Here is an 11,945-nt window from a genome sequence, read left to right on the forward strand (position 1 = left end):
TATAGCCGTTTTCTGTATTGTTTTGGAAATATAATGCCTCCCGTAAAAGATGTTTGTACAATACTTCTTTTCTTTCCAGTCGTTGGTAATCTTTAAACTTAACAATACTAATAAAGCTACGTGATTGATATTATAACATACGCATTTACCATGGTTTTTACATGTGTTGATTTGACTTTTTTTTAATACTGACTGGCCATTCATCCCTACTAAAACAATTCCAATTGTTTTTGTGATGAGTTTTCCAAAATAACATTAAATAAGTGGCTTTGTGATTTTTTTACTGAACAATTAGCATTAAAATAACAAATGCCCCTACCTCAAGTTAGTTTTCTAGAGTAGCGAGGACATTTTGACCCTACTTCCAAATGATAAGCTGTATTTTATTTCCTTGTTTGTTTGCAATTGTTCCTTTTTGTAAATTTACCATGAGCGTGTATAAATTATCGAAATACGACGATTTCTATCCGAGAATTAAATGCTATCAAAGGTAATCATAAGCTTTTCATTAGGCCACCAATGAGTCTTATTGATTTGAAGCGCTTGTCTCGTATACCTAATTCTAAACCTTGTATTTTTTAAATTAGGTTCATGGCAATTTTGTTGGTAGGAGTGATGTTCAGGATTCGCAATTATATGTTATATTAAATATCAAATGGTCAAAAACTGAAACGAGGGAAGTTTACTTGTGGTATTGGGCTTCTATTTCTTTTTACTGCTTTTTGTTCAAAGAAATATGATGTTATTGATAGTGCTGGTCTATTGTAATATCCAATTTGTGTATTACTGTTATACTTTTTGTATTTTTTCAAACAACAGTTATATTTGTAGGTGTTCCGGACTATATGAGTATTTGGACCATACACGTATGGTCATGACCATATGGGTATATACTCATATGGTCCGACCGTACGCGTCTGGTCGGGGTAATTAACACTGTGTTACAGTTTACTTTTAATACTTCTAAACTCTTCACATGGTAAAACCGCACTATTCTCATAAACATTGGAAAATGAATCTTTTCCATTTTATACTTTTGTTGATACAACATGTCCGAGTGTTCATTGAAGATAAATGTGTTAATTTATAATTAAAACTAGATAGCACAGAATTTTATTTTGATTATTTCTGTTCTTTACAGTGTTACAATATCTTTTTGTTTATAATTTGGAAAACTTAACTAGCTTCATGTGAAAGGTTGGTGTTACCATTTCTGTTATTTATATATCGAAACAGTCTCCTGAAGACACAAAATATTAAGAAAGAACAAAACGCTTGGGCACAATCGCCGAAACTTTGAAAGTGCATCAAAATGACATCGACATGTTCATAAAATGGTGGACTTATACATGCATGTCTTCTGAGAGCGGTCATTATAAACCGAACTGTGCCGGAAATCCTTAGCACTATTTCCACTATCCACAAGAAAATGAAACTCAGCTTATGTTCGGGCGGTTGTTGATTGCATCTGGTCCTGGGTATCAAAGGTGATGTACTCCCGAATTGTTCCTGCATCTGCAACAGATAGATCAATTATATGTTACTTATAACTGTTCAATTATAAATCGAGTGCACATTTTATCAGAGATAAGCATTTTAATAGCCATACAGACTAAAATTGTCATACATTAAAAAAACATTACTTTAAGATTGTAAAAATGTTGTAGTGTTTAGATATTGTCCAATATTCGACGACTGTATGTCAAAACGAGTTTATGTTGTTATTTTGGATACTGTCATACCGTCATGTTCTTAACAGATGCTTTTAAAACTGTATTCTAATTTGAATTCTCTACCTTTTTACATATTTGTCCATATATTTGTTGTTGTCTCGCAACAATAAAATTGAATATTAGTACACATTTAAAAGGTTTAAAATTTAATTGACAATCAAGATCTCGAAGGTGTATGCCCCTAAACACGCCAGCACTAGGTAATGTTTATTATTGACTGACGAAAGATGAATCTGAATATTAAGGCTATACCAAACACTGTAAATATTTGATAGTTTTTTTACATTATTATTATATAGTTACCAAGGAGTAAACTTTTTTCTCAAATAGTTGTATGCGACCTTGTAAAAAAAACACGATTTTCAACAGAAAGATAATGTACTTAATACTTTGGTGTACTGTTAGAATATAACTGCGCTTTCACCTAAAAAAATACTTAATTCCTCTCACCTTTCCTGATGTTTAAGATTTAAGATTTTTTTCAGTATTTATAAAATAATTAGGTCTTTCCACCTTTCTGTGGAAAGACCTATTGTATTTCTTCTGATTATTAAGTCTTTCCACTTTTCTGTGGAAAGACTTATTGTTTTTCTTCTGATTATTAAGTCTTTTCACTTTTTTGTGAAAAGACTTATTGTATTTGTTCTGATTATTATTATTAAGTCTTTCCACTTTTCTGTGGAAAGACTTATTGTTTTTGTTCTGATTATTATTTTTTTTTTTTTTTCTTCCGCCAAATTTTGTTCTTGCGCAAAATGTTTGTTTCGCAATATGTCGCTTAGATATTTCCCATATGGTATCGTATAGTTTATGCGTTTTTAAATTTCACCCTGCTAAGCCGATCCATTTTCTATGTAAGAGTTATCTCCCTTTTCACTGTTTATCCTCTGTGTGCATCTCCTCCGTAACAAAAAAAGATAGCGACAAAATTCTTTTTACAAATTGTTCGTTACATCCTCAGTAATTTTTGGCGTATTTGGATCGAAGCGATTCGATGAAATTTTATAGGAGTTATCTACCTTTACAAAATAAATTTGTCGGTATGTTTATTTAACTCATAAACAGTTAACCGTATAACCCTGGAATGTTTTTATTTGACTCCCCTAGGTCCCAACTTAGAAAATTAGGTCAAGGTCAAAGGTCAAGGTCAAGTTCTCAGTTGTGACTTTTGCTTGTTTTTGCATTTTCTTTGACACTTTGAGAGATACATATAAAAGAACAAGTGCAAAATGTCAGCTTTATTGTAATGAAGATATGCTACATTTAGTCTTATACAATTAAATGGCATCTTATAGGAGTTGGTGCCCCTGAAATGTCTTGATATGAGGTTATTTGATTATAACTTCAATTAAGTTCATTATAAAGACAGTTGACCTTATACAAAAGGTTAAGTGACAAATGACCTTGAAAAATGGCTACCGGAAGTGACCTCGAGAAAACCGGAAGTAGCTTTTTTTGCAATTTTTTCACATAAAAGTACTCAGAATCCATATATTTTGTCATATAGATACATGAACAGATTACTGAAGACTAAAAATGACTTCCAACAAACCGGAAGTGGCCAATTATCTCCCGTTATAATACAAAAGTATATAGAAACTATATATTTTTGGAATCAGTGTGAAAGAAGCTATCATATGAGACCGGATGTGACATTCATTTCACCGGAAGTAGCATATTATCTCCCTTATATCACTCAAAAAGATAATTAAACCATCATTTATTGCATCAGTATGAAGAAACTACCTTCTTATCCAAATTTCTTTGGTGTGGAAAGACTTTCAATTGTTCTCTGAACAATTGGTTTTTAATTAAGTCTTTCCACTTTTCTGTGGAAAGACTTATTGTTTTTGTTCTGATTATTATTTTTTTTTTTTTCTTCCGCCAAATTTTGTTCTTGCGCAAAATGTTTGTTTCGCAATATGTCGCTTAGATATTTCTCATATGGTATCGTATAGTTTATGCGCTTTTAAATTTCACCCTGCTAAGGCGAACCATTTTCTATGTAAGAGTTATCTCCCTTTTCACTGTTTATCCTCTGTGTGCATCTCCTTCGTAACAAAACAAGATAGCGACAAAATTCTTTTTACAAATTGTTCGTTACATCCTCAGGAATTTTTGGCGTATTTGGATCGAAGCGATTCGATGAAATTTTATAGGAGTTATCTACCTTTACAAAATAAATTTGTCGGTATGTTTATTTAACTCATAAACAATTAACCGTATAACCCTGGAATGTTTTTATTTGAGTCCCCTAGGTCCTAACTTAGAAAATGAAGTCAAGGTCAAAGGTCAAGGTCAAGTTCTCAAGTGTAACTTTTGCTTGATTTTGCATTTTCTCCGACACTTTGAAAGATACATATTAAAGAACTAGTACAAAATGTCAGCTTTGTTGTAATGAAGATATGCTACATTTAGTCTTATACAATTTAATGGCATCTTATAGGAGTTGTTGCCCCTGAAATGTCTTGATATGAGGTTATTTGATTATAACTTCAATTAAGTTCATTATAAAGACATTTGACCTTATACAAAAGGTTAAGTGACAAATGACCTTGAAAAATGGCTACCGGAAGTGACCTTGAGAAAACCGGAAGTAGCTTTTTTTGCAATTTTTTCACATAAAAGTACTCAGAATCCATATATTTTGTCATATAGATACATGAACAGATTACTGAAGACTAAAAATGACTTCCAACAAACCGGAAGTGGCCAATTATCTCCCGTTCTACATACAAAAGTATATAGAAACTATATATTTTTGGAATCAGTGTGAAAGAAGCTATCATATGAGACCGGATGTGACATTCATTTCACCGGAAGTAGCATATTATCTCCCTTATATCACTCAAAAAGATAATTAAACCATCATTTATTGCATCAGTATGAAGAAACTACCTTCTTATCCAAATTTCTTTGGTGTGGAAAGACTTTCAATTGTTCTCTGAACAATTGGTTTTTAATTATTATTATTATTATTATTTTTTTTTTTTTTTTTTTCTTCCGCCAAATTTTGTTCTTGCGCAAAATGTTTGTTTCGCAATATGTCGCTTAGATATTTCTCATATGGTATCGTATAGTTTATGCGCTTTTAAATTTCACCCTGCTAAGGCGAACCATTTTCTATGTAAGAGTTATCTCCCTTTTCACTGTTTATCCTCTGTGTGCATCTCCTTCGTAACAAAACAAGATAGCGACAAAATTCTTTTTACAAATTGTTCGTTACATCCTCAGTAATTTTTGGCGTATTTGGATCGAAGCGATTTGATGAAATTTTATAGGAGTTATCTACCTTTACAAAATAAATTTGTCGGTATCTTTATTTAACTCATAAACAGTTAACCGTATAACCCTGGAATGTTTTTATTTGAGTCCCCTACGTCCTTACTTAGAAAATGAGGTCAAGGTCAAAGGTCAAGGTCAAGTTCTCAATTGTGACTTTTGCTTGTTTTTGCATTTTCTCTGACACTTTGAAAGATACATATAAAAGAACAAGTGCAAAATGTCAGCTTTATTGTAGTGAAGATATGCTACATTTAGTCTTATACAATTAAATGGCATCTTATAGGAGTTGATGCCCCTGAAATGTCTTGATATGAGGTTATTTGATAATAACTTCAATTAAGTTCATTATAAAGACATTTGACCTTATACAAAAGGTTAAGTGACAAATGACCTTGAAAAATGGCTACCGGAAGTGACATTGGGAAAACCGGAAGTAGTTTTTTTTGCAATTTTTTCACATAAAAGTACTCAGAATCCATATCTTTTGTCATAAAGATACATGAACAGATAACTGAAGACTAAAAATGACTTCCAACAAACCGGAAGTGGCCAATTATCTCCCATTCTACATTCAAAAGTATATAGAAACTATATATTTTTGGAATCAGTGTGAAAGAAGCTATCATATGAGACCGGATGTGACATTCATTTCACCGGAAGTAGCATATTATCTCCCTTATATCACTGAAAAAGATAATTAAACCATTATTTATCGCATCAGTATGAAGAAACTACCTTCTTATCCAAATTTCTTTGGTGTGGAAAGACTTTCAATTGTTCTCTGAACAATTGGTTTTTAATTATTATTTTTTTTTTTTTCTTCCGCCAAATTTTGTTCTTGCGCAAAATGTTTGTTTCGCAATATGTCGCTTAGATATTTCTCATATGGTATCGTATAGTTTATGCGCTTTTAAATTTCACCCTGCTAAGGCGAACCATTTTCTATGTAAGAGTTATCTCCCATTTCACTGTTTATCCTCTGTGTGCATCTCCTCCGTAACAAAAAAAGATAGCGACAAAATTCTTTTTACAAATTGTTCGTTACATCCTCAGTAATTTTTGGCGTATTTGGATCGAAGCGATTCGATGAAATTTTATAGGAGTTATCTACCTTTACAAAATAAATTTGTCGGTAAGTTTATTTAACTCATAAACAGTTAACCGTATAACCCTGGAATGTTTTTATTTGAGTCCCCTAGGTCCTAACTTAGAAAATGAGGTCAAGGTCAAAGGTCAAGGTCAAGTTCTCAATTGTGACTTTTGCTTGTTTTTGCATTTTCTCCGACACTTTGAGAGATACATATAAAAGAACAAGTGCAAAATATCAGCTTTATTGTAATGAAGATATGCTACATTTAGTCTTATACAATTAAATGGCATCTTATAGGAGTTTGTGCCCCTGAAATGTCTTGATATGAAGTTATTTGATTATAACTTCAATTAATTTCATTATAAAGACATTTGACCTTATACAAAAGGTTAAGTGACAAATGACCTTGAAAAATGACTACCGGAAGTGACCTTTAGGAAACCGGAAGTAGCTATTTTTGCAATTTTTTCACACAAAAGTACTCAGAATCCATATTATTTGTCATATAGATACATGAACAGATTACTGAAGACTAAAACTGACTTTCAACAAACCGGAAGTGGCCAATTATCTCCCATTCTACATATAAAAGTATAGAGAAACTATATATTTTTGAAATCAGTGTGAAAGAAGCTATCATATGAGACCGGATGTGACATTCATTTCACCGGAAGTAGCATATTATTTCCCTTATATCACTCAAAAAGATAATTAAACCATCATTTTTCGCATCAGTATAAAGAAACTACCTTCTTATCCAAATTACTTTGGTGTGGAAAGACTTTTAATTGTTCTCTGAACAATTGGTTTTTAATTATTATTATTTTTTTTTTTTTTTTTTTTCTTCCGCCTAATTTTGATATTGCGACAAATGTTTGTTTCGCAATATGTCGCTTAGATATTTCTCATATTGTATCGTACAGTTTATGCGCTTTTACATTTCACCCTGCTAAGCCGAACACTTTTCTTTGTAAGAGTTATCTCCCTATTCACTGTTTATCATCAGAGTGCATCTCCTTCGTAACAAAAAAAGATAGCGACAAAATTCTTTTTACAAATTGTTCGTTACATCCTAAGGAAAATTTGGCTTATTTGGATCGAAGCGATTCGATGAAATTTTATAGGAGTTATCTACCTTTACAAAATTATTTTCACAATATGTGTTATTAACTAATAAACCGTCAACCATATAACCCTGGAATGTATTTATTTGAGATCCCAAGGCCCTTTATTAGAAAATGGGGTCAAGGTCAAAGGTCAAGGTCAAGTTCTAAATTCGGAATTTTCCATGTTTTTGCATTTTCTCCAACCCTTGAAAAGGTATATATTAAAGAACAAGTGCAAAATGATTGCTATATAGTTATGAAGATATTTTACATTTGGTCTGATACAATTAAATAGCATCTAATAGGAGTTAGTGCCCCTGAAATGTCTTGATATGAGGTTATTTGATTATAACTTCAACTAAGTCCATTTTAATGGCATTTGACCTTGTGCAAAAGTTTGGATGACAAATGACCTTGAAAAATGACTACCGGAAGTGTCCTTGAGAAAACCGGAAGTAACCTTCTTTGCAATTTTTTCGTATAAAAGTACTCAAAATCCATATATTTTGTCATATAGATACATAAACTGATTACTGAAGACTAAAAATGACTTCCAACAAACCGGAAGTGACCATGTATCTCCCATTCTAAATACAAAAGTATATAGAAACTATATATTTTTGGAATCAGTGTGAAAGAAGCTGTCATATTAGACCGGAAGTGACATTCATTTCACCGGAAGTAGCATATTATCTCCTTTATATCACTTAAAAATATGATTAAACCATTATTTATCGTATCAGTATGAACAACTATCTTCTTATCAAAATTTCTTTGATATGGAAAGACCTTCAATTGTTCTCTGAACAATTGGTTTTTAATTTAACTTACATTTCTTCATAAATTAGAATACACGACCAGCATTACATTCGATTTTTGAAAAGTGAATTTTACCTTTTTTTGTCTACTTCTTTCCCACATTTGACGAAATTTCAAAAGCATGTAAAATCCGAAGCAAGAAAAATACATCAATATTTCCCATCCTTTTCCAGACACAGCCATCCATATAGTTTGTTCTCTGACTGACAAGTTAGCAGAAATCCAACACCACGGCCCTGTCCCATCCGAATTATCCGCTCCGAGTACACCCTTCGATAGTGCGGTGAAAATAATAATAGCTGAAAATAATAATATATTATTAGGACTAGATCAGTTTTTAGAACTCTTCAGAACCGTCAAAGTAATCTGTATTAAGTCCGTCAAAATATGAATTAGGTTATACATGTTATAAGCATGGTAAGTATCAGAAACTCTTCTCTTAGAGAATTAAAGGCTCTGTTCTTAGGAAGAATACTAGTAATCAAAGTTGAGCGACAGTACCATGTATGTGACCGTTATTGAAATCAGGTAAATTGTTTTAGGAGACAAATCAAGGTAAAAACCTCAAACGAAATGGCAAAAACTCCTAAACAAGCATGATGTTGACAACAGGGTAAGTAAATTTTTGAAAAAAGTAAAAGATAGTTCAAAGGAAGTCATTGCTTCCTAGACTTAATTTTTTAAATTTAAAATATTTTTTCTTTATTAAGAGTATTAAACGAGGTGCGAAAGATACCAGAGGGACATTCAATTTCTTAATCGAAAAAAAGACATAAAATGCAAGGGAAAAAATGTTAAAAAAAAACAAAAAAAACAGACAACAGACAAACAATTAAACACAAAACACAACATAAAAAAGACTTAACAACACTAACACAACTAAAAACTAGGGGTAATTTAATTTTATACTATTGGTCAAGCAGGATAGATAAGCTAGATTATCTTAAATTAGAGATAGAAGTATCGGGAATGCCATACATTCTTTTTCGAAGACAATCAAACAATTCAGGTTTTTTTATTGTATTTTATAAGGTGAACTAATTGGATTTCACAATGCAAAAATAACTTTCTTGAGAGACCTGAGGTTATGTGATTTGTAAATTTTAAAATTATACAATTATAGGCAAGGCTCCGTGTTGAAGACCGTACTTTGACCTATTATGGTATTTCTTTTACAAATTGTGACTTGGATGAAGAGTTTTGTCATTGGCACTCATACCACATCTCCGTATATCTATTTAATGATGCATACGTGGCATGATATTTTACGCAAAGTACAGAACATGCTAATAATGATATATATTTAGTTTTTTGCACAAAATTAATACCAAAAAAAGTAAAAATTTGTTCTAAATAATAAAATGAACTGAACAGATGCAAGTTACACATGATATATATAACTGGAAAAATGAGTTCTATATTGAAACTGTGAGAATAAATCGTAAATTTTAACTGTCAATACTGCCCTGAACTTGGTTTAAAGAAGTCAGACGAACTATTCGAGATCTGTTTTATAACAGTTCAATTGATAGTTTCTTTCAAGATTTAATATAGGTTAGAACTAATCCAAACTGCAGCAATGTTGTGTCAAGATAACATTATAACACACAATTACCCAACATAAATGTTTAAGGGTTAATTTTATGTATTAAAAAGTTGCCTGATAAATGAATTACATGTGTTTTTAGAGATAATGATAGTATATTGCTCAATATTTTTGTATACAGTGTATAGTGCCTTATGAACATATTTTTAACGATAGTATAGTGTATTTATAATTTAAAGTAGAGTTTCCGTAAAGGAACCCTATATGTATTAAAATAGATTGATGAATCAACATTGCTTAGTGAAAAACACTTGTTCAACGAACAAAGTATTTTCCCGTGTTTCAAAAACTTAATTAAACAATTGTCTGACAAAATGATCTGACTTAAATAATTTATATATATCCGTGAGAATGTGACCATATTTTTGAATAACTCACATGTTACAAAAATTAAAAAACGACTTGCATTTTTATGTTATCGTAGTCTATCGGGGTCTTTAAAGCTTGGTATGGTTATTGCTCATTGTTGAAGACCTACAGTTACCTTTAATGACTAACCTTCGAAGTCATTTTGTCTCTGATCACGAATGATCTCATTAGCAATCAAACCATTTCTTCTTGAATTTATATCGAATAATAAATCGGTACGGATAAGAGTGGTTAATTAAACTTGAAGTTTACATTTCTGAATAATTACATTAGATGTATGTTTCATTATAATACGTTATTCTGATTGGCTAACTAGCAATCTCGTGATATTCTTTAATCAATTGCATTACACAATGCAACTTTTCATTCATGATGACACGAGGTCCCACAATAAAGTGCACAGGTAAATGAAATAAAAAATTGATAAAAGGCGTGTTTTCATGATCCTATAGGTAAAAATGTAATTATAAGTATTGAATGCTTTTTTTTGTAACTTTATAGGGTTGTAAAAGCGTTGACTGTGCGCACATTTTTAGTATGAAGCAGTTCCGCGCTTCATACAAAATGTACTTCGGTCAACGCTTTTACACCCCAATAAATTTACAAAAAAGGGCATTTAATTCTTAAATAGGCATTTTTGCTGTAAGTAATGAGAAAGAGAAACTTGGAATTCATCGAATTAACATATAAATGTATATATTACCGTTTTGAAGGTCGCGTTTTAATTGAATAATTTATGTAATAGTGAAATTAATGTTTATCAAGAACTGAGTTATATATAAAATCACGTACAAATTCCAAAAAGTGTTCGATTAATGCAAAAAATGTGTAAATGTGTGAATAGAGAAATAAGTGATGCATGTTTATGCATCAATGAATTAAGTACATTTTTTTATAAGGAGTCTTACCCGGAACTATCCAACTTAATATGTGATAGACATATATTTTTACATTACATGTGCTTTGTCGTGTTGAGTTGTTGATTGAACCAAAAACACTGTTGTTATTCGTATAACACGTATAGGTCCACAAGAAATTGAATGCTATAATTGAGGTCCACCAAAACGAACATAGACTAGCCATTGTTGTGACAAAACTTTGTGCAATGCAACCCGTGTCCTTTACCTCATAGTTCGCAGAATTATCACGTAAAAATCGCACAGCTCCAACTAAGTAACCAATAGCAATGAAGAAGTCTGCTATGGTCAAGTACACGAGAAATTTTCGAGGCTCACTGAGGGATCGCGCTCGGTAAAATTTACGTCCGCTTGTATAAAATATTGCAATAGCACCACATATAGACAAACAGGATGTAACCATTGTGAGGATAATATCTGCTTTTGTTATCTTTGCTGGTAAGTTGATAGTACTATTACTACAGTTGAGGGAATCCATAATCAAACAAAACAAACAAATAGTAGATTTAGAAATATTAGGAAAATACTATTTCCACAACTTTCGTTTTCATCCATAGTTTCCTTTATACGATCAACATGAACATACATGTACTATATATAGCAGTGCACTTACGACACACGAATATATCACATGACTATGTTTGTGTATAAAACACAGTGTTACATTACTATTTTACTTTTTAATAGATGTTTTATTATGAATATGTCCAAGTTATATTTAAATTGTTACGGATGCCTGTAAAAGCATATAGAAACGCAGATGGACATTAGTGCATCTGACGTGATTATTATTGAGTGATGACAAATAACAGAGTCAATTTTGAAAACACCAAATCCTTAACGTTTTCATTAAAACAACCGTCAATGTGTTATATTGCTAACCATTTAAATTCACTTTTTTTTTGTATTTAAAATTGTACACATATAATTTTATCAAATGCAGAATTAAAATGGAAAGTTTGAGATGTTTCGATGGAATACCATGTTACATGTAATGTAAATGTAGTTTTATCGTTGTGC

At 31.4% G+C, this 11,945-nt stretch overlaps 1 protein-coding gene across 1 annotated transcript; it reads right to left on the reverse strand.

Annotated features, from left to right (window-relative positions):
• Positions 1–1,101: 1,101 nt before the first annotated feature.
• LOC143056546 (G-protein coupled receptor 157-like) lies at positions 1,102–11,498 on the reverse strand. The gene is made up of 3 exons (XM_076229637.1): positions 10,917–11,498; positions 8,109–8,332; positions 1,102–1,515 (listed from the first exon to the last, which is right to left on the reverse strand). Exons 1-3 carry the CDS (start codon positions 11,401–11,403, stop codon positions 1,177–1,179), a joined length of 1,050 nt encoding a protein of 349 aa, XP_076085752.1. The 5' UTR covers positions 11,404–11,498; the 3' UTR covers positions 1,102–1,176.
• Between the last annotated feature and the right edge of the window lie 447 nt (positions 11,499–11,945).

This window comes from Mytilus galloprovincialis, chromosome 13 (assembly GCF_965363235.1).
Source record: "Mytilus galloprovincialis chromosome 13, xbMytGall1.hap1.1, whole genome shotgun sequence".
NCBI classification, from domain to species: Eukaryota; Metazoa; Mollusca; class Bivalvia; order Mytilida; family Mytilidae; genus Mytilus; species Mytilus galloprovincialis.

What these genes read in the sequence shown, in the direction of transcription:
- LOC143056546 (XM_076229637.1), bottom strand. Translation starts at nt 11,403, where the DNA reads ATGGATTCCCTCAACTGTAGTAATAGTACTATCAACTTACCAGCAAAG. An exon ending in ATTAAGTTGGATAGTTCCGG is followed by an intron (nt 8,333 to 10,916) that starts GTAAGACTCCTT and finishes TATTATTTTCAG; the next exon opens with CTATTATTATTTTCACCGCA. An exon ending in AAAGAAGTAGACAAAAAAAG is followed by an intron (nt 1,516 to 8,108) that starts GTAAAATTCACT and finishes TATCTGTTGCAG; the next exon opens with ATGCAGGAACAATTCGGGAG.